A 22,503-nucleotide genomic window follows, 5' to 3' on the forward strand; every position below is an offset into this window, starting at 1 on the left:
CTTGGAGCTTGCAATGAGCTCATTAGAAACAATTGATTGTCAGAGGGGGTGTAGGTAGCCCTCCCAGCCTCTAGGTGCGCTAAACTCCGGCTCAACGATTGGCTGGACGACCTGGGCGCGTGGGCACGCTGATTGGTTGCAAGACCAGAGAGCTCGGTGAACGCCGATTGGCTGGAGGACCAGGGAGCGCGGGCACTCTGATTGGTTGGAGGACCCGAGAGCGCGGTGAACGCCGATTGGCTGGAGGATCAGGGAGCGCGGTGAACTCTGGACTACTGGAGGACCCGGGGGGGGGGATGGTGGAGGACCTTGGAGTGTTCGCGCGGGAGAATCGGATTCTCCTCCCCTTTCCCCCCGCGCGGTTTTCAATCAAGTGACAGATGAACGGTTTAAAAGTAAACTATTCAATGAATTAATACAGTTTATTACTGAGGTGAATAAAGGTCCGGAGATGCCGGTAAATGTGGAGAATATAGTTTCCGAGCTGGAAACTTTCGACCTGGAGGTTGAGGATGAGTCTGTCGTGGAGAAACGTGAGTCGGGCGGGGGAGACAGTAACTCATTAACTAACCTGTTAACTCACTAACTAACCTGTTAACTCATTAACTAACCTGTTAACTCACTAACTAACCTGTTAACTCATTAACTAACCTGTTAACTCACTAACTAACCTGTTAAATCATTATCTAACCTGTTAACTCATTAACTAACCGTTAACTCATTAACTAACCTGTTAACTCATTATCTAACCTGTTAACTCACTAACTAACCTGTTAACTCACTAACTAACCTGTTAACCCACTCACTAACCTGTTCACTCACTCACCTGTTAACTCACTCACTCATTAACTCACTCACTCACCTGTTAACCCACTCACTAACCTGTTAACTCACTCACTCACCTGTTAACTCACTAACTAACCTGTTAACTCACTAACTAACCTGTTAACTCATTATCTAACCTGTTAACTCACTCACTCACCTGTTAACTCACTCACTCACCTGTTAACTCACTCACTAACCAGGAGGTGAGTTACTCGCCTCACAGGATTCCTAGCCTCTGACCTGCTCTTGTCGCCATGGTATTTATATGGCTACTCCAGTTCAGTTTCTGATCAATGGTGACCCGCAGGATATTGATCGTGGGGGATTCAGTGATGGTAATGCCGTTGAATGTCAAGGGGAGATGGTTAGATTCTCTCGTTGGAGATGGTCATTGAGATCCAATGAAATGCAGCCAGCGCTGTTGCAGAAAGCAGACAGGTTTGTGCACAGCAAGATCCCACGAGCAGCAAATGTGATCATGTGTCAGTCAGTGCTTTTTTTTTTCTTTCAGTGACATTGGTTGAGGGATAAATATTGTCCCCAGGACACCGGGGAGAACTCCCCTGCTCTTCTTCCAGTAGTGGCCGTGGGATCTTTTACACCCACCCGAGAGGGCAGACGGGGGCCTCGGTTTAATGTCTCATCTGAAAGTCAGCACCTCCGACAGTGCGGCGCTCCCTCAGTACTGACCCTCCGACAGTGCAGCACTCCCTCAGCACTGCCCCTCCGACAGCGCGGCGCTCCCTCAGCACTGCCCCTGGGACAGCGCGGCGCTCCCTCAGCACTGCCCCTGGGACAGCGCGGCGCTCCCTCAGCACTGCCCCTGGGACAGCGCGGCGCTCCCTCAGCACTGCCCCTGGGACAGCGCGGCACTCCCTCAGCACTGCCCCTCCGACAGTGCGGCGCTCCCTCAGCACTGCCCCTGGGACAGCGCGGCGCTCCCTCAGCACTGCCCCTGGGACAGCGCGGCACTCCCTCAGCACTGCCCCTCCGACAGTGCGGCGCTCCCTCAGCACTGCCCCTGGGACAGCGCGGCGCTCCCTCAGCACTGCCCCTGGGACAGCGCGGCGCTCCCTCAGCACTGCCCCTGGGACAGCGCGGCGCTCCCTCAGCACTGCCCCTGGGACAGCGCGGCGCTCCCTCAGCACTGCCCCTGGGACAGCGCGGCGCTCCCTCAGCACTGCCCCTGGGACAGCGCGGCGCTCCCTCAGCACTGCCCCTCCGACAGTGCGGCGCTCCCTCAGCACTGCCCCTGGGACAGTGCGGCGCTCCCTGAGTCCTGCACCAGCGTATCAGCCTTTGAATAGTCTTACCCAGTACAAATTGCTTACTCGTGCCTGGTGTGGTTATGGTGACCCTGTTTTAGCCACGTGCACTGACATATGACCCAGTACAGGTCATTGTACTTCACTTGTCTGTTTATTTTACTTTATAAACATTACCGCCATTCAGTAACCAAGGCTGCACATCAGCCACACGATCAAAACACTCGCACTAAAAGGTTAAAGTTCTCCTACATACGGCATTAGAATCTGAGGGTTGAAATCACACGACCCTGAGGATGGTGTCTGTTAACTCAGTTTTTATTTAGGAATTCCGATATGGCCAAGTACATTTTCTGATTAGTAATCATCTACATGTGGCTAGTGGCTAACGTATTGGATAACACTTGCCTATATTGTGGAACACAAACCTCTCATCCTTCTGACTCTGAAGGTAGTGACATGGCATTCATGCAGTAACTAACTTTCTCCACTTTATTAAGTCAAAGTAATAATTGTTCTCAAGGAGCAGCTTTCATTTGAACGGCACCTATATAGTGAAGCACAGCATCCCTATGGTGATTCACAATTGGTGGTTGGACTTGAGCAGGAGGAAGTTCTTTGGTTGAATAGACAGAGTTTTTTTCTTTGTTGGTGATGGTAACCCTCTCCACGTTGTAATTTTTGTGCAGTCTGGCTGTGTAATTCAGATTGCAGGAAAGTGGCAGATAGACTTGGCAAAGTTACTGCAGCCATCGTACGGAGTCTCTCCTCTGCCTTTAATCTGGTCCCCGTGCCCTATTCGTTGGTCCGTGAGGTTCAGGCTAGGCAGTGGCGAGGCCCCTATCGTTAAATAGCTGCCTTCCTGGAGTTGTGACTGGCTGCTGAGCACTCCGGCAGGTGTGAGAGACAGGGTCGGAGGGACATTGCAGGAGATCATTTGCTGTTTCTTTTTTGTAAACAATTTATTTTTCTCTTTTTGAGCAGTGTTGGAGCACTGTATCACCTATCGCTTGAAGGAAGAAGGCATTGTGGACGAATGGTTTGCATTCAGCACGACGCGAGGTGGTATTGCTCTTAATGCAGACAATGTGGACATTTTTGAACATGAGGTAAAGAGTTAAAGTGTCACACTTGGAGTACTGCGAACTGTTCCGGTCTCTATAAATCGAAAAAGATATAGAAAGTGCAGACATGATTTACCAGAACTGAGAGGTTATAACCATCAGTAAAGATTGAATAGCTGGGGCTCTTTGCTCTAGAAAAGAAAAGGTGACCTGATAGAGGTCTCTGAAATTCTGAGAGGGTTCGATAGTGTAGACGTAGAGAAGATGTTTCTGCTTGTGGGGGAGACCTGAACTAGGGGCTGTAAATGTAAGATAGACACTAATAAATCCAATAGGAAAATCGAAAGGAACTTCTTTACCCAGAGAATGGTGAGAATGTACTGTCTGAGAGGGCGGTGGAAGCAGATTCAATAGTAATGCTGTAAAGGGAATCGGATAAATACTTGAAAAGGAGAAATTTGCAGGGCTACGGGGAAAGAGCAAGCTGACGTGGGACTAATTGGATAGCTCTTCCGAAGAGCCAGTATAAGCATGCTGGGCCGAATGGCCACCTTCATGCTGTATGGCTCTATAATATCCGTGCCTTGTATCACAGGAGCACTGCCAGTAACAGCCCCAGCTTCGGTGGGAATTGCTGTCCTGTAAACAATGCCACCCTGTTGGGACTGGAGGAATGTAGAATGGGCCCGAAAGTGACACCAGATGTTGGTTGTGAGGTTTTTTTTTCTGTTTGCTGGTGAGCCGGACGCACATTAACGCCTGCGCGGACTGGTGTTGTGGATTTTGAACTGCTGACCACTCGGCAGCCGTGGCCTGGGTGGTGGGGTAGGTGAGTAGAGATGAGGTTACGTGCCATGATCTTTAAACAGCCAGGTCTGTGGGAGCTTAACCATGCGCGGTGTCTCCCTGTATGGGTATCTTCTGCATTATAAATGCCATCAGACTGGTGGAATAAATCACGTCCCAAAGGTAATCGGACACATGGTTCACAGATCAGCATTGCCAGAATGAATGGCAGTGAGACTACTGAATTGGATATGATCCTTTTAGTCATTTTGCTTGGAATTGCATTGGTTATGACAACTAACGGAGCATTATTCTCAGATGTACCTCTGCTTTACCCCAGAAATGTTTTTGCTTGGCAGATCCTTAGCAAAAAAGCCAATAAGACTCGCCCAGCAACAGGCAGGCGAAACAACCGGGCACCTATGCAGGACCTGAACACTCTTGAAGAGCTGTATCCTTTAAACCAACGCAAAATATAAAATGTGCATGGGAGATGATTTAGGGAGGAGTCAGTTGTGGTTGTAATGACTTTATATAGCGCCTTTCATCTCCTCGGAATGACCCGAACCGCGTCACCACCAATACTTTTGGAATTCACTCACTGTCCTTCTGTTATCAAATGCAGATAGCTGATTTACATACTACAAGATCCCATAAACTGCATAGTGGTAAATGGCCGGTTAATCTGTAATAAAAACAGAGTGTTGGAAATACTCAACAGGTTGTGCCACATCCGTGGAGAGAGAAGCAAAGTTAACGTTTCAAGTCTGTGACCTTTCATCAGAACTCTGTGTTTGGTGGTGTTAGATGAGGATGCCAGGAGAACTCTAATGGTCTGAACATCCGAAAGGTGGCTCCTTTGACTCTTCAGCGCTCCCTCGGTACTGAAGCATCAGGCAGATTCTGTGCTCAAGTCTTGAAGCCCTTCTTACTCCGAGGTGAGTGTTGCCAAATAATTTGCTGGAGCAGATTTCAAGCAGCTCAGTCATTATAAGGGAGTTCGAGTTGAAGACAGAACAATGAGCTTATTTGAAGACATTGAGAGTGGGGCGGTTGCTTAATCTCGGTAAGTGCAACAAAAAAATAAAGCAAGACCCTTGGCTCTGCTGCAGGAAGTGAGGGAGGGGTGGGAGGAGGCTCGCGTGGAGCATTAATACTGTTGTATTTCTGTGCCGTAAATTCGATGTAAAGAATTGCTGGAAAAGGGAGTGTACAGCGACCACTGTGTTACAATGTTGTCAGTACATTTCCTTTAACTGTGGGCAGTGTCCAAGCAGAGACGGAGGAAGAGAACCTGCTGGATTCGTATGCCACACCAGCTAAGGTATGTATCTTACAGTCGATGATGCTATCCTATTGAGGGTCAAAATTAAACTCTCTGGCTTTCTCCTCCCTGCTCCTTGGACATGGTGGCATTTTCCCACTGGAAAATTGGATTAAGAGTCCTTCTCCCAGTGCTTTGCCAATGCACTCAGGTACTCAACATGAGGAGGTGCACAAGAGCAGACTGGATGGTGTGCTCTCCCTTTACGTTCCCTTCTTTCTCCTCTCCCCTGAGGAAATATTTATCTCTTTATTGCCCACCTGGAAAATGAATGGTTGTGAATGACAGTGGGGTGGAATGTCACACTAGTTTTGTACTGAGATTCTCTTTGGAGGGGTAGAGGATGGGATGGCTGCGTTCTGTGGGATAGTTGTCCATGGTGCCTGCTTCCATTTGAATTATTTTTCCCTTTTTAGGGAGGTTCACAAAAGCGGGCGCTGACTACTCCGGAACACCCACAGTCGAAGAAGGTGTCGATTACCCGCAGCCCGCGACTCCTCTTCTCTCCAGCCTCCTTTTCTCCAAGGTAACGGTGCCGTTTTAACAAGCAGTGGGAGATGCTGGAAATATCCAGCAGCATTTGGAGAGGGATGGGTCAAAGGCATTGTGACAGGCTATTAAACTCGCTGACTGCCTCTCTGTGCGAGCAGTTTAATTCCTGGCCTTTACCTGTTCTCTGCTACCCCTCTTTGTTTTGCCCTGCCATTTCTAGGGGCTCCCCTCCCTCTTAATTCCTAACATAAGGTCTCTTGAAAATGTTGACCTGTATTTTCCCTTCTCACATGCTGCGTGATCTGCTGTGTATTTCCAGCTTTGCACTTTTTTTACAAACCTTTTGCCATGCTTGTTTAACTCTTGAATTTAATATGGTGGCTTTCATGTCTCAGATGGAATATAAAATCCCAACATTTTTTTTCCCTCTCTTATCTCCATGAACTAATCTGGTGAGAATGATTGAACTCTCCCCTTTCTGCCAGGCAGGCACCATTACTGTGTCCTGGTATCCTGCTTGAGATTGGCAATCTTATGTGCAGATGAAGTAATGTGAGTAAACACAGCAGCAAACACCAATGTGAGAATGACCAGATCATCTGTTTTTAGTGATGTTGGTTGAGGGATAATTATTGGCCCCAGGACACTGGGGAGAACTCCCCTGCTCTTCCAATTGTGACCATGGGATCTTTTATATCCACCCGAGAGGGCAGATGGGACCTCAGTTTAATGACTCATCCGAAAGATGACGACTCCAACAGTGTGGCTTTCCCTTGGTACTGGCGCTAGGGAATGTTGGTCTGAATTTAGGAGCTCAAGTCGCCGGAGTGGGGTTTGAACGTACAATCCTCTGACTCCGTGGTGAGAGTGCTACTACTGAGCTATGGGTTAGCATATCGGCCATTAAGTATTTGTACAAACCGTTCATATGAGCTTTAACTCAACCAAAACTATGCTAACTCTTACCAAGTCCTGTTCACCCATCACCCCCAGTGCTCACTAACCCGCATCAGCTCCGGGTCCAGTAGCGCCACTTCTAAAATTCTCATTTGTTTTCAAATCTTTCTATGGCCTCACCCCTCTCTATCTCTAACCTCCTCCATTCCTTCAATCCTTTGAGATCTCTGCACTCCTCCAATTCTGGCCTCTCGTCCATCTCCCGATTCCCATCGCTCCACCATTGGCGGCCGTGCCTTCAGCTGCCTGGGGCCCTAAGCTCTGGAATTCCCCTCCCTAAACCTCTCCGCCTCTCTCTCTCTCCTTCTTTAAGACGCTCCTTAAAACCGACCTCTTTGACCGAGCTTTTGGTTACCTGTCCCTAATATCTCCTTATGTGGCTCTGGGTTAATTTTTTTCTGATTTTTATGCTCCTATGAAGCATCTTGGGATGTTTTACTATATAATGCAAGTTGTTGGTAACTCACACCCCTAATGAACCCTCGTGGCAGCGGCTGGTTGGTGCTTGAATGAGTTATTTTTCCTCTTGCTCTCCTCAGTCCTACTCCATCTCAGAAGTACAGTTCCAGAGCTAACCGTGGTGAAGTTGTCGTCTCCTTCGGTACAGTGCAAGGGGCCACCTGGCATGGCATGGGGGGCAGAAGTGCCAGCGTTCAGCTGCTAGTTGCGCCCGAGGATTCGATCACCAAAAGGTTTAACTACATGTTCCAGAAGCTCCTTGACATCCGCGATGGTAATGCCTGTTTGGCTGCAGCTCTGTTTTGATTTCATTGGGTTTCTCCCGACTCCTGAAGCACTACCCCAGCTCTGGCATGGCTGAGGAAATGTGGGATAGGCTTGGTTGGTCAATGAAGGGCCCTGTTTTTCAGAAAGCCCTTCTCCACTCTCCTGGTTAAAAACTAACCTCTGCAGTAGGGCAGCAGGGTACCACTATTGGCCTCCGTACCATAGGTACTGGCTTTGGACAACCTATACTGCTGAAATCACAGCTGGCAGTTCCACTCAGCCAGAGGGGAGGTCTGAGTATCACTCCTCAGGAAGGATCTATTGAATTGGAGGGGGTGCCGTGCAGATTCATCAGAATAATATTTGGGCTAAAAGGATTGATTTATGAGGATAGGTTACATAGACTAGGTTTGTATCCCCTCGAGCATAGAAGATTAAGGGGTGATCTAATTGAAGTGTTTATATGATTAAAGGATTTGATAAGGTAAATAGAGAGAAACTATTTCCTCTGGTGTGGGGGAGTCCACAGCAAGGAGGCAGAACCTTAAAATTAGAGCCAGGCTGTTCAGGAGGCACTTCTTCACACAAAGGGCAGTGGAAATCTGGAAAACTCTCCCTCAAAAAGCTGCTGAGGCTGGGGGTCAATTGAAAATTTTGAAACAGAGATGGATAGATTTTTGTTGGGTAAAGGGGATATAGAGCCAAGCTGGGTGAATGGAGTTAAGATCCAGATCAGCCGTGATCTAATTGACTGAAGGGACAGGCTGGACGGACTGAATGTCAGACATCCTCCTGTAGCTGTGTTGGGCTGCTGCCCCTGGCTGCGGTCAGGTGCTCCCCCGCTGATCTGTGGTCACTTATAGCTGCTCGCTGTCTGGCCTCCCATGTGAATTAACAGCCAGCTGGGTGAGTTGGCAGCGATGCTGCCCAGGCACTGAGGGTCCTTACCCCAGTGTGAGACCGCAGGGCGTCCCTTCAGTTCTTCCAATAGCTCAGCGAGTAAAGGAAACGCCTGGTGTGTTGCTGAGGCCTATGGACAGTGGGGCCATCACCTTAAAGTCAGAGCCAGGCCATTCAGGAGGAAGCTAGGAAACATTTATTCCTTTAATGAGTGGTTGAAGTGTGGAACTCTCTCCCAAAATAAAACAGTAGATGCTCCTTCAATTAATCACTTGAAATCTATGGTCAATCGATTTTTGCTAAACAGGAATTTTAAGGGATATGGAGCCAGGGCGGGTAAATGGAGTTAGGACACAGAGGAACTGTGGTCTTATTCAGTGGCTCAAGGGGCTCACTGGCCTCCTCAATACCTTTGTGCCCAGGGGTAAGAAGACCTCTGGTCTGATTCTTGGCCTGCACTGAGTTAGCTGTTCTCAGCCAGCGCGCGAAAGTTGGCCTTGGTGCCCTTAGGCAGAGCTAGGGGAGAAATCGGCCAGGTTTCCTGCCCCTGATGACTACACGCTGACTTCTGCTGGACAGGCTCAGCTGTGATGCCTAGAGAGATAGCCTGCTGCCATTTGTGTTCACTTGGAATGAGGTCTGAGGGCGGGGGAGGTTGTGGGAGATACCATGCCTCAGCAAGGGGCTAATGCCTGTGGGGAGTGGGGAAGGGGTGTGGTGAGAATGTTAAAGGTTCTAACCCGCTGTTCTTGAACCTATTTCAGTTCTAAATGACAGGATTGAGGACCTGAGTCAGGCTTTGACAGATCATTACAATATCGAGGACATTAGATCGGTTGCTATGCCAGCTCAGGTGAGGAGCAGTGTTCCAATGTTTCTATCCACCTGGACCTCACCGTAAATTCCCACTTGATTCAATATTGGCAAACTCGAAATGTGTCGCGAGGTAACGGTCTCCTTTATAAAGCTCTAATGTTTAAAATGGAGAATTTATTTGACATACTAGTGGGTGTCCCAGGTTTATTGCATGTTGAGGACGAGACAGCCCCGTATCCTAACTTGGGCCAAGTCCTATTCCCTGTGCTCACTGACCTACATTGGCTCCCAGTCCGGCAACGCCTTGATTTTAAAATTCTCATCCTTGTGATCAAATCCCCCCCTCCCCACCTCTGTAATCTCCTCTATCCCCCTACAACCCTCAGATCTCTGTGCTCCTCCAATTCTGGCCTCTTGTGCATCCCCAGTTTGCATTGTCCCCACTCTTGGCAGCCGTGCCTTCAGCTGCCACAGGCCCTAAGCTCTGGAATTCCCTCCCTAAACCTCTTTGTTGCTTCTTTCCCCCTTTAAGGTGCTCCTTAAAATCTGAACATTTGATATCCCTCTCTGCATCTCCGTGTCAATTTTCTGTCTGATCTACGCTGCTGTTTCACTGTTCAAGTCACTTTGTAAAATGGAAGTTGTTCAGGTTGAAATTTCAGTTCTTTGTGAAGCAGTTCTGGGTGAAAGCTGGAAACCAAAGGGGTATCTATCACTTCCAGTTCTGTGGTTAAAGCAAGCGCACGGAAAAGGTTATTTATTGTCTTTAGTATCCCAAGTTCAACGTGTGAAAGCTTCTAACTCCACCCCATCTAGTGGTACTATCTGATATTGTTTCCAGTTGGATCTAGGCAAGGATTCCACCGTTTAAACAGTGAACCAGAGCTGAACCAAATAGAATACTCAGGACTGTCTAGCAAAACACCTAAATACGTCATGAAAAACAGCACAGAGGCTGAACGCTCGGCTTTAATGTCTCGCAATGTTGCAGGGCCTCCTTTTGCTCAGTGATGAGTGCAGTGAATGCTGTTGCCAATGCTTTAGTGTTGGGGGCTGAATCCTTTGACGGATGATCATCCCAATAACTAGCTGTTTAGATTGGTGGCTATGCCAGCTCGGGTGAGAAGCAGTGTTTTTTTTTTGTTCTAAGTCGTATCCTATCCATCTGGATCTTATCTTGCAGTAAGTTGCCCACTTGTATGTCCAGCAGTTTCCTGTTCACTGTTTGTGTCTTGATTTTTGTTATGTCCCTCCCAGCCAGTCCCTGCAGGGTTAGTTAATGACCACTAACAAATACTGTGACACACGAGAGCAGCCTGGGTTAGGAAGGTATCAGAAGGTATTTGACTGGTTAAAATTGTATATGACAGCAACAACTTGCATTTATATAGTGCCTTTAATATAGTAAAATGTCTTGAGGTGCTTCACAGGAGCATTATCAAACTAAATTTAACTCTGAGCCACGTAGGGTGATAACAAAAGAGGTAAGCTTTAAGGAGGGTCTTAAAGGAGGATAGAGAGGTTTAGGGAAGAAATTCTAGGAAGGCCTAGGGGATTGAAGGCACGACATCAGTAGTGGAGTGATTAAAATTGGGGATGTGAGAGAGGCCAGAATTGGAGGAGTGCAGAGATGTCAGACAATTGTAGGGCTAGGGGTTTACAGAGGGTTATGAGGCTGTGGAGGGATATAAAAGCAAGGATGGGCTGGGAGCCAATGCCAGTCAGTGAGCACAGGCAGTCAAAAGGAAGCTAAACTGGGCGTGTTGGAATCTGTCCAGCTACCAGAATTAACCAGAGTTTGGGCATACGTTCGCTAATGTTATCTATTACGCTTATTAATCGTTCCTTTCAATTCATTGCAGGAGTTGGTAACATTTCTGGGACAGATTGCGTGCGACAGCAATGGGAAACTCAACGCAAAGTCGGTGATATTGCAGGGAGACCTGAAACACTCGGCGGGAATGCAAGTGCCAGTGGATCTGTCAGAGCTGAAGGAATACTCTCTCTTCCCTGGGCAAGTGAGTAGTGCTGAGTCACGGCAGGATAAAGTCAGTGCGTGTCTGTTAGAGCTGAGTTTGCAATCCAGCGGCTGTTTCCTATCTAGCCCCATTCTGGGCTGCCACCTGATATTGTTGAGGATAATGGAGTTGTTTCTAGATCAATAGCCCTCTGGTTAATTCTGGTGTGGGTATAACATGTACTGGAGCATTGGATCTGACACTGGTGGTATTTGCTTTCACAAGGTGGTAGCTCTGGAGGGAACAAACAGCATCGGCCGACGCATGGTGGCTTCCCGGCTATATGAGGTCAGTAATTGAACGGTGGGCCAGGGGTTCTGTTAACAGGATGATTTCTGTCACAGCCAGAATTTAAAAATCCGGCTGACACCATGTTGGGTCCCTTGTCTCACCACAAAGTCGGTTTCCTATCTTGACTGCTGTCATGGGAAGGTGGCAAGTAAAAGCCCCAGGTGCTTCCCCGCAGTCAGAATCTATCGATCTTTCATACTTCTCTTGATTTGTGTCTCTCAAGTGCCCCCCCCCCCACCCCGTGCCTCTCTTGTGCTCTGATCCTCCTGTGAGCTCATTCTTCATATGTGTGCTCTGCCATGTGCTCTCTCCAGTGCCCCTTGCATGTCTCATCTGTGTCCCCCGCCATGCACTCGCATGTGCCCCCTGCATGTTTCTCTCGTGCGTGCCCTGTGGCTCTCTTTCGTGCACTGCTTCTCTCATGCTTGTTCTGAACGTCTGCACCTTGCATTAGTGTAGAATGCTGAAGCTGACTGGATGTTTGAGGGTAAAGCAGTCAGCACGATTATCCACGTGTCCATGAATCCCCACCCAGCGAGTTCCCTGAGCTTTTGTTGTGTCGAGCACCTGCTCCTTGTGATGAGTGAGTTTCTCCAATGCCTCTGTTGCAGGGAGTGCCACTTCCTTTCTACAAACCTGAGAAACAATCTGAGGAGGAGGATGCTTTTGAAGGTAAGTGAATAATGTACAAAGCTGTTAATACCATCTGTGCATGAAATTAGCTGCTACGTTTCCCTACATTACAACAGTGACTACGCTTCAAAAAAAAAAACTTGATTTACTTAATTGGCTGTAAAGCACTTTGGAACGTTCTGAGGATTTCCAAAAGTGCTATATAAATGCAAGTCTGTCTTTCCTTTAATCCACCTCCGGGTGTCTCACTTCCAGAACTTAGACTTGCGGACTATTTACAGCACAGAAACAGGCCACTTGTCCAACCAGTTTATGATCCACAAGAGCCTCCTCCCACCCTACTTCATCTATCCCACTATCAACATATCCTTCTATTCCTTTCTCCCTCATGTGTTTATCCAGCTTCCCATTAAATCGATACTATTCACCTCAATCACTCCCTGTGGTAGTGAGTTCCACATTCTCCCCACTCTCTGGGGAAAGAAATTTCTCCTGAAATCCCCATTGGATTTATTAGTGACTGTCTTATATTGATGGCCCCCTAGTTCTGGTCTCCCTCACATGGAAATATCTCTACATCGACCCTATTGAACCCCCTTCTTAATTTTAAAGCCCTCTATCAGGCCATCCCTCGGCCTTTTCTTTTCCAGGGAAAAGAGCCCCAGCCTGTTCAGCCTCTCCTGATGGTTACAATCTTGAAACAGTCCAAATGATCCAATTCATTTTAAACAGAAGCAGTTAATAAATGCTTGGTCAATGACAGCAAAGACAGTTCACGTTACATGGCAAAACATTCCTGTCATTATAAAATCCTGTGTTCAGACTTTGAGGTGTGACTCCTGCAGTGAGCGTGGAAGTGAAGTGTGTTCCTTTTTTAGCGCCTGGCAGAGTTTGACTGCCTCATGGTAAAACCTCTTGCCTACATTTGTTTAATATGAATCAGATGGTGCTCGCTCCTGGTCTGGATGAGGGAGGGGTGTCTGTCGCATGTACTTTAATGAGCTGTGAATTATGTATCCAGGTCTAGAGCAGCAGATGGTTCTTGTGGCCTGTGGACCGTACACCACCTCGGACAGCATCACCTATGACCCCATGATGGATCTTATAGATGTCATCAACAAGGACCGACCAGACATCTGCATACTGGTGTGTACCACCTTCAGTTCAGGCATACACACTTGACTGTGATCGCTCTGCATTCTGTTCACCCTTTCTGTCACACTTTGCTGATAGTTTTCCCCACCCCCACCCCCTGGTTCGCCTGCCATTTTGTCCTGTAACTCACTGGGAATGAGGCCACAGGGGATCTTTGGGTGGGTAATCTGTAATCTTTCCTTATACTGAAGGCTGCCAATCCTTTGGGAGGTATCTGTCAATGAACGGTCCAGGCTGGTAAACCGAGTTCCCAGGCAACAGCACCCAACCGCACCAGCTGTCTGCAAGCATTGATCTCAGCAGCTGAAACAAAACAGCGCTACCATTACTCAACACTAGAACCCTGAAATGTAGACTGTGTACTACACCAACCTCTTGATTTAGATAGCCTGAAGCCCCTCTCCTGGGTGGCTGGTGTTTTGTATAGAAGTCGGATTAATTTTCAATATTCCTCTTTTCCTTTAGCTGGGACCATTTGTGGACAGCAAGCATGAACAGATTGAGGTAAGATCTTCTAAGTGTTTAATAATAACTTTCAAGTAGTTTAAGGTAATTGGCAAAGGAACTGGGGTGGGGGGTTGTTACTGGATGTTTGGAATTTTTTTTGTAATGCAGCGAGCTGTTGGCAGGAATTCAGACTCTGGACTCCTCTGGGTGCTTGGTGTGCTAAGGGACCCTTTTTCATTGGTTTTAATATATATTTGTTCCTAGAACTGCCAGCTGATGGTGACCTACCAAGAGGTTTTTAAGCAATGTATGAAGGGAATCGTTGAAGGAACAAGGGGGTATGTTTCTGTGCTGTCTGCCTTTATATAATATGTTTGTGGGGGTAAAAGTACAGACCAAGGTAGCTGGAACAGCAGTGCAGGCACTATGTGATATGAGATAGAAGTTGGGTGGCAACTATGGTACTGTGCTTAAGCTTTGTTTCTGTGGTAGATCCGTTGTCTAACATCTAGGAGAATCCATCAACAATCTCAAAACCAAGTGAGGAATCTGTATGTGTAGATTTTCTGTTTGCCTGTTGAGGGAGGCATGCTCTTCCCCTCTGTAGGGATGCACCCTGTTTGCCTTAAGTAGCAAGCAAGCCAGTGATGTATACATAGAATATAGGAAATGGGAGCAAAAGTAGGCTATTCGGCCCGTCGAGCCTTCTCCACCAGTTAGACAGATCATGGCTGATCATCTACCTCTGCACCATTTTTCTCCACTATCCCCATATCCCTTGATGTCATTCGTATTCAGAAATCTGTCTTGAACATGCTCAATGATTGATCTTCCACAGCCCTCTGGGGGTAGAGAATTCCAAAGATTCATCACCCTCTGAGTAAAGAAATTCCTCCTTATCACATTCTTAAATGGCCTGCCCCTTATTCTGAGACTGTGTCCCCTGGTTCTAGACTCTCCAGCCAGTGGAAACATCCTTCCTGCATCTACCCTGTCACATCCTGTAAGAATTTTGTAAGTTTCACTGAGATCACCTCTCATTCTTTTGAAACTCTAGAGAATACAGGCCCAGTTTCTGCAATCTCCTCATAAAACAATTCCGCCATTTTAGGGATCAGTCTGGTGAACCTCAGTTGCACTCCCTCTATGGCAAGTATAGAGAGTGCAGAGAGCGATAAGTGCGTGCAGGGTGTTGCTAAAACTGTGCAGATTATCAATTCTAAGCACTGCAGGGCATTAGCTCACAGGGATATCTGGAGCTGAGTAGGAAGAACGCCGGGCCTCTTGTGATGGTGCAGCTCTCCATCAATGAGCCAGGCTGGGTGATGGGTCACCAGGGGTACTGTGCAGCTGCCTGGTTCAGGGTTTAGGTTACCTTGGCATGAGTTGGCCTATTTGTAAGGCTTAGCGACACACCAGAGGATCCTGACCCCAGCCACATGGGTCCCAACTCATTAGCTGATAGAGAGTTTTTGCATATGTGTTTTACCCATTTAATAGTGAAATATCAATGATATGATGACCAGACGGGGGTGCTGTGAGCTCTCTTCCCCCCTGCCTTTCTCTCTATCATTCCCTTTTGGTTCTAGTCTTCCCTTTTATCCCTTTACCAGTTTTTCTTGTGTAATAAGTAACCACAACGTCCTGGATGGTACGGACTCTGACCTCCACTCAGCACCTCCCAATGGCTGCAATTGTTAATTCAGTGGCATGGAGGGGGGGGGGGGATGGTCTTCACAAACCTATGTCCTACCACTCTGTTTTGCCAAAACCCCATGAGACTGCCTTTAACCTTTTCCCTTTTTTTTTATTTTTCTGTGCAAGATTCCTACCTCCACCTCTGCTCCCCTCCTCTCTGTAAACTTATCCCCCTTTGTCATTGATCTACCAATGTTTGCAGCAGGCAGTGCTTTATCACGCACACACAGCCCTACCCGTTGCATCTTCCAACATTCCAGCCCAAATACAGAGCCAAACCGCATCCTATGATCAAGGGCAGAATCCTATCTCTCTTGTACCCAACTCAGGGTCACCCTTCAGCCCCTAGACCTTTGGTATGTTAGTTACCCCACTCTTAATTTCTCCTCCATTAGTTGGGCATCGATTTCTAGCTGATTACACTTCATTGAAGTGCCTTCGAGTGATTTTCCATGTTAATTGTTGGTGTATAATTGCAGGTTGTCTTGTCAGCAGTGCTGTGGAAGGATCTGCTGCTTTTCTTAAATTTTGTCTGTGTTCCTGTCAATTTTTTGCAGAGCTATGTCTGAAGATTTGTGACATTTCTATTGTAATGTGTGGGCCTGAGTAAGTGATTGGGAGAATGTACAATCTGAGCACAAACTCTCTCACAGGAAGTTAGTTGTGCCTCTCTTTTAACTAAGGTTTTCTGTGCAGCTCAGGGTCACATCTTGTGTTTGTGCCGTCGCTGAGGGATGTTCACCATGACTTTGTATATCCTCAGGCACCGTTCCACTGCTTCGAAACGTCCAAAGAGGATAAGGAGGTATTTTACTTTTCATTTATCCTTCTCTGCAACGTTTTTGCATCTGTCGCAAACACCATTGCTTAAGTATCAATTCTGAGCTTTCTCATCTAATTCGTTCATGGCATGTGGGCATTGCTGGTGAAGCTGGCATTTATTGACCATTCTCTAGTTGCCCTGATAGCAGAACTAGGCCACTTCAGAGGGCAGTTAAGAGTCAATCACATTGGTGTGGGACTGGAGTCACATATAGGCCCATACTGGGTAACGACAGCATATTTCCTTTAGTGAACCAGTTGGGTTTTTAACCATAATCTGACAACGCCGTGATCACTCTTACTGATCCCAGCCTTTTAATTCCAGATCACTTTTTAATTCAATTTAAATTCTCAAACTCCCACAGTGGGATTTGAACTCAGACTATCCGGAATTACTATTCCAGGAACATCACCAGGACACAAACCTGATTGGTCCAGTCTGTTTCATCGATGTTGTGGACCAGCGAGGTGGGGGATTTGACAGAAACCCCAAAAAATGGCGAAGCTTTGGGGCAGCTACTTAGTGACCTATACATTTCCCCCTGTTAGCAGCAGCTAACAGGAGCTTGTTGACCATTGAACTGTGCTTACAGGCTCAGACCCTGTTGTTCAGAAAGTGAGTTTCCAAATAAACTTGCAGCTGGAAGAATGTTTGTTTACTGGCCACGCAAGGTGCAGAGATCTGGGGCTGCATTTTTGCTTGACCCATTGTAATTCTCTCTGTGCCTCAAACCCACTCCAAGGTCTAGCTTGGTTTGCTCGGCTTCAGCTCTGACAGATTCAGCTCCATCTCCTGAGTGCTGTTTTATTCTTAAAAGTGCAGGCACTGTAGGGTGACATCTGGTCTGCATAGTGAGTGAGCCTCTGCACCCAGTTAAAGTGTCTGCTCCACACCCCACTGTTCCTGTGACTAATAGGAACAGGAGTAGGTCATTCGGCGCTTCGATACACTGGCAATGTTCCCCTTCCCTCCACACACACACAGACCATAGTCCCCTCACTCTCTCCCAGTGCTCGCAGTAAGATGATATGACCAGGGCATTATTCAGCCGCTAAGGTGGAGGTGTTTTACTACATTAAAGGTGCTATATAAATGCAAGTTTTTGTGTGTTTTTTTTTGTCTGTGTGTCTTTCCCTTAAAGGTGACAAAAGCCTAAATACTACAAGTAAACAGCATTTAAAATTCATGCCAGAAACTTGCACAGAACGTATTGATTTCGTGTCCCCCACCCCCACAAAGGAATTTATAAGCACCACTTAAGTAGATTCCCTTGGGTAGTACTTGAAAAGTTACCATAAAGGGGAATGTTAGATAATCATGTACATCCCACAATGTAATGTTAGCTACATGAATTTCAGTCTCCACCGCCACCAAACACCCCCACCCCCCAAACATCCTTGTGCATAGCAAGGTCCTTCAAGTCGCAGAGAGATAGTGACCAGTTAATTTGTTTTACTGATGTTGGTTGAGGGATAAATATTGGCCCCAGGACACTGGGGAGAACTCCCCTGCTCCTCTTTTAAATAGTTGCAGTGAAATCATTTACTTTCACCTGAGAGGGCAGATAGGGTCTGGGTGCAACGCTCGCTTTCACCTGAAAGACAGCACTTCCAGCAGTGCGGCGCTCCCTCCGTCCTGGCACTGGGAGTGTTGACCTGAATTATGTGCTCCAGTCTCTGCAATGGAGCTTTTAACCCAGGGTTTTCTGATTTGTGCCTTGAGGATGGGGGTGAAAATAGTCATCTTTGAATTTTTTTTCTGTGAATTTTTCACTCTTCGACACAAAGGAGGCCGGTGCTGCCATTTCAGCCACCAGGCATGCCCAGGTCGGGCACCGTGCAGCTTTGATCCACATACCCAAATTGGATTGAATCGAAGCTTTCCCAGCTCATTTAATTTGTATTTCCTTTCCTACTGGTGCCTGTTCCTGCCAGCAAAGTGAGGAGACTTACAGCTCTCGTCAGCCTGGACCCGGATTTGACCCCAGGTTCCAGAGGTAAAAGGTCACTGGCTGATCCATTGCCCGACCCAGTAACACACTCTCCTCATCTGTGCTCCTTTAACTCCCTAGTGGTTGGCTGAGTAACTTTGGCAAAATGAAACAGCTTGACAGAGGAAATCAGGCTTTCAGTTCAACAATGTCCCAGTTTAAAGATTTGTTAGCAGGATGACCCCTGATACTATTGACCACTAGAACTGTTTTATTGTTCTTGTGCCAGCTGTAATTCTTCACCAGGTGCTGGTCAGGAGAACATGGCCAGTTCCTTACTCCTGACTCTAGTTTTTCCCAGTCTAAGTCCCACATAGTGGGTAGTGACCTACTCCACAATGCCTCTGATCACTCGGTGGAAGTTGGCCTGTGGTGATTTGCCTTGGTAGTGGCCAGAACTCTGAATTATAAATCTTCTGAGCTGTCCGTCTATGATGCAAACATTGCCACCCTTTCTTTCTCCCACCCTCCACCCTCAGATTAGGGTCATAAAATCCCAGAAGGAGGCCATTCGGTGCCTGCTGTGTCGTCCCTTTGAAAACTCCCCCCGCCGCTCTTTCCCCATAGCTCTGAAAATTTTTCCCCTTCAAGTGTTTATCCAATTCCCTTTTGAAAATTACTATTGAATCTGCTTCCACCACATTTTCAGGCAGTGCATTCTAGATCACGACTCGCTGCATTTAATAAGAAAAGAATTTCCTCATGTCATTTCCAGTTCTTTTGCCATTAAATCTGTCCTCTGGTTACCGATTCTTCAGGCAGTGAAGAATTACTTCCACTTACTTCATTAAAACTTGAAAATTTTGGACACTTCTATTAAATATCCCCTTAACTTGCTCGAAGGAGAACAATACCAGCTTCTCCAGTCTCTCTACATAACTGAAGTCTCTCATCCCTGGGGCCATTCTAGTAAATCTCCTCTCCAAGGCCTTGACGTCCTTCCTGAAGTGAGGGTTGCAGAAGTGAACACACATGCTGCGTCCTCAGCCCCCTGTGTCGAGATTTATCACGTCACCTCTCAAACCTACTTTTGATGGGATTAGACCTAATGCTTGTGTGGAGGAGGAACACCAATATGGACTGGTGGGGCTGAATAGCCTGTTTCACTGTTGTAATTTCTACGCAATTCTGTTCCACGCCCACCAATCCATGGAAGGGGGGAATCTTCTAATCTGTAATCTTGCATGAATCTGGTAAAGAAATTGCATTTATATAGCACCATCTATGACGTTAGCGCTTCACAGCTAATAAAGTACTTTTGAGGTGTAGTCACTGTTGTAATGTAGAAAACATGGCAGCCAATTTGTGCACAGCAAGCTCCCACAAACAGCAACCTGATGATGACCAGATCATCATTTTTTTTTTTTTGGTGATAATGAAGAAATAAAGATTGGCCCAGGATACCAGAGAGAACTCTCCTCTTTCTCGGAATAGTGCCATGGATCTTTTACATCCAGAGGGTAGACGAAATTTAACGTCTCGTCCGAGAGGTGGCACCTTTGACGCTGCAGCACTCCATTTGTATTGCACTGGAGTGTCAGCCTAGATTTTTTTTTTTGTGTGTGTGTGTGTGTTCAAGTCTTTGGAGTGGAAAGTCTACCCATAGCCTTCTGACTTAAGTGAGAATCCTACCAACTGAATCAAGGCTGACAATGTTGTGCTTGTGTCCTTGATTTCTGTGCATACTCTGTAAGATAAATCACTTCATCCAAACTGTTTGTTAGTCCAAGGAACTGAATCATTGTTCCATTTATAACAGTGGTTGCAAGGAGAAGATACAAAATATTAGGTCAGCTGAGGAGGAGAATAAATGAGGAGGAAAACTGCACAGGGGGATTGATTTACAAGGGTTTTTATTAATCCTTGATCCCACCTAGACTCGAATATAAATAATGGCCAATGGATGAGTTGCCAGAGAGGAGCCTGGTGCCTGTGGAAGTGTACCCCGGTTAGGGGTCGGAAGAAGGACAGGAGGGAATAATACTGAGACAGCAGGAGGAGCAGTAAAGATTTTGATCCATCTTGTGTATTTGCCTCTTTTGACAGCGAGTCCATTTTGTCTCTGATCCCTGCACACTGAATATCAACGGGGTGATCTTTGGAGTGACATCGACCGATGTTCTCTTTCACATGGGTGCAGAGGAGATTAACAGGTATGTTGGCAGCTAGTTGCATTATTTAAAACTAAGCTGGAAATGCACTACCGAGTCTCATGAATTTTTATTTAACCGTTGGGGAATCTCTCGTCCATGTCTTTGTTCCCTCCAGACTTGATTCTTCCAGTGCTCTTTTGGTCGGCCACCCACCTTGCAACCCAAATAAATTTGAGCTTATCCAAAACTCTTGCTACCTGTTCCTAACTCAAACCAAGTTCTCTTCACCCATCACCCGTGTGCTCACTGACCTAAATTGGCTCCCGGTCCAGCAATTTTAAAATTCTCATCCTTGTTTTCAAATTTCTCCATGGCCCCGCCCCTCTCCCTATCTCTGTAATTTCTGCCAGCCCCATAACCCTCCGAGATCTCTGTGCTCCTTTTAATTATAACCTCCCTTGCATCCTTATTTTCATTATCCCACCATTGAGGGCTGTGCCTTCAGCCGTCTAGGCTCAATTATCGGACAAAATTTGACAGCAAGTCAAAGAATGTGACCCAAATTTTGGGAGGGATCCCTCCCTAAACCCCTCTCCCTCTCTCTCCTTCCTTTAAGATGCTCCTTAAAACCTCTTTTTGACCAAAATTTTGGTCACATTCTTTGACTTGTCAAATTTTGTCTGATAGCACTCTTTTGAAAAGCCTTGGCATGTTTTACTGTGTTGAAGGTGATATGTAAATGCAAGTTTTTGAATAGGATTAGTGGAAGAACAGTGCTTGGAGATGGAGGGAGAGCTCAGTGGGAAATAAGTACCCCTGTGACATATTGTGGGTGGGGCATTTGACAGACGAGGAGGTTACGTGTCAAATTTTATTTCCCTTGATCCAGGAGTCAAGGATGAGAGCTTATCGATATGAAGTTACTACTAAGGGTGAGGAGTGGAAAGAAATGACTTTGTACAAAGGGATTTTGGAACATGTAATTTTTTTTTTGCCACAGTGTTTGAGGCGGGGATTATAGTTCTTTTAAAGGAAAATTAGATGAATAATAGAAGCAGAGAAAGATGCAAGACAATGGGGAGAGAGTGAGAGATTGGTTTTTGGATTGCTGAAGCAAAGTGCTGGCACAGACAGAATGGGCTGAATGGCTTCCTCCTTTGCTATAAATTTCTCCATACACATTTATCAATATAACTACTCTAGTAAATTGTTGACGTATTGCCCATGGTCAGTTGATGAAAATAAGGCTTTTTGTGTATAAGGTGGTGGTGGTGTTGAGGGAGATGCTTGAGAAACTCATTCCACGGGGCTACTGAGAGGTGAGAATCTGCAGCTACATCGTGACACTTCACAGCAAAATTGATTGGCCATTGTTGACAGCAAGTTACTATGGTACAATTTGGCACAGTATCATGACTAGAAATCGTGAAGAAAATAGAACCATAGAAAAGTTACGGCACAGAAAGAGGCCATTCAGCCCATCGTGTCTGCGCCGGCTGAAAAAACTAGCCGCCCAATCTAATCCCACCTTCCAGCACCTGGTCCGTAGCCTTGCAGGTTACAGCACTTCAGGTGCATGTCCTGGTACCTTTTTAAATGAGTTGAGGGTTTCTGCATCCACTACCGATCCGGGCAGTGAATTCCAGACACCCACCACCCTCCGGGTGGAAAAGCTTTTCCTCTAATCCTTCTACCAATCGCCTTAAACCTGTGCCCCCTGGTAATTGACCTGTCCACTAGGGGAAACCGGTCCTTCCTGTCTACTCTATCTAGGCCCCTCATAATTTTGTACACCTCAATTAAGTCACCCCTCAGCCTCCTTTGTTCTAAGGAAAACAACCTGAGCCTATCCAATCTTTCCTCAAAGTTGTAACTTTCAAGCCCTGGCAACATTCTTGTAAATCTCCTCTGTACTCTCTCCAGAGCAATTATGTCCTTCCTGTAATGTGACCAGAATGGTACGCAATACTCCAGCTGTTGCTTCACCAGTGTTTTATACTGTTCCAACATCACATCCTGCTTTTGTAATCCATACCTCGGCCAGTAAAGAAAAGCATTCCATATGCCTTCTTCACCACTCTATCTACCTGTCCTGACACCTTCAGGGACCTGTGGACATGCACTCCAAGGTCTCTCACTTCTTCTACCCCTCTCAATATCTTCCTGTTTATTGTGTATTCCCTCGTTTTGTTTGCCCTCC

General features: G+C 46.7%; 1 protein-coding gene across 1 annotated transcript in view; it reads left to right on the forward strand.

Annotated features, from left to right (window-relative positions):
- Positions 1-280: 280 nt before the first annotated feature.
- The window catches only part of pola2 (polymerase (DNA directed), alpha 2), a 32,555-nt gene continuing 10,332 nt past the window's right edge, over positions 281-22,503 (forward strand). The window contains exons 1-15 of the mRNA XM_068021505.1: positions 281-533; positions 3,075-3,199; positions 4,300-4,391; positions 5,207-5,264; positions 5,681-5,790; positions 7,253-7,446; positions 9,104-9,192; positions 11,018-11,173; positions 11,399-11,461; positions 12,076-12,136; positions 13,119-13,243; positions 13,718-13,756; positions 13,964-14,037; positions 16,094-16,202; positions 20,257-20,363. Coding sequence (XP_067877606.1) covers positions 452-533; positions 3,075-3,199; positions 4,300-4,391; positions 5,207-5,264; positions 5,681-5,790; positions 7,253-7,446; positions 9,104-9,192; positions 11,018-11,173; positions 11,399-11,461; positions 12,076-12,136; positions 13,119-13,243; positions 13,718-13,756; positions 13,964-14,037; positions 16,094-16,202; positions 20,257-20,363 — 1,484 coding nt within the window. The 5' untranslated portion in view covers positions 281-451. The remainder of the gene's footprint in view (positions 534-3,074; positions 3,200-4,299; positions 4,392-5,206; positions 5,265-5,680; positions 5,791-7,252; positions 7,447-9,103; positions 9,193-11,017; positions 11,174-11,398; positions 11,462-12,075; positions 12,137-13,118; positions 13,244-13,717; positions 13,757-13,963; positions 14,038-16,093; positions 16,203-20,256; positions 20,364-22,503) is intronic.

Source organism: Heterodontus francisci, chromosome 44, assembly GCF_036365525.1.
Source record: "Heterodontus francisci isolate sHetFra1 chromosome 44, sHetFra1.hap1, whole genome shotgun sequence".
NCBI classification, from domain to species: Eukaryota; Metazoa; Chordata; class Chondrichthyes; order Heterodontiformes; family Heterodontidae; genus Heterodontus; species Heterodontus francisci.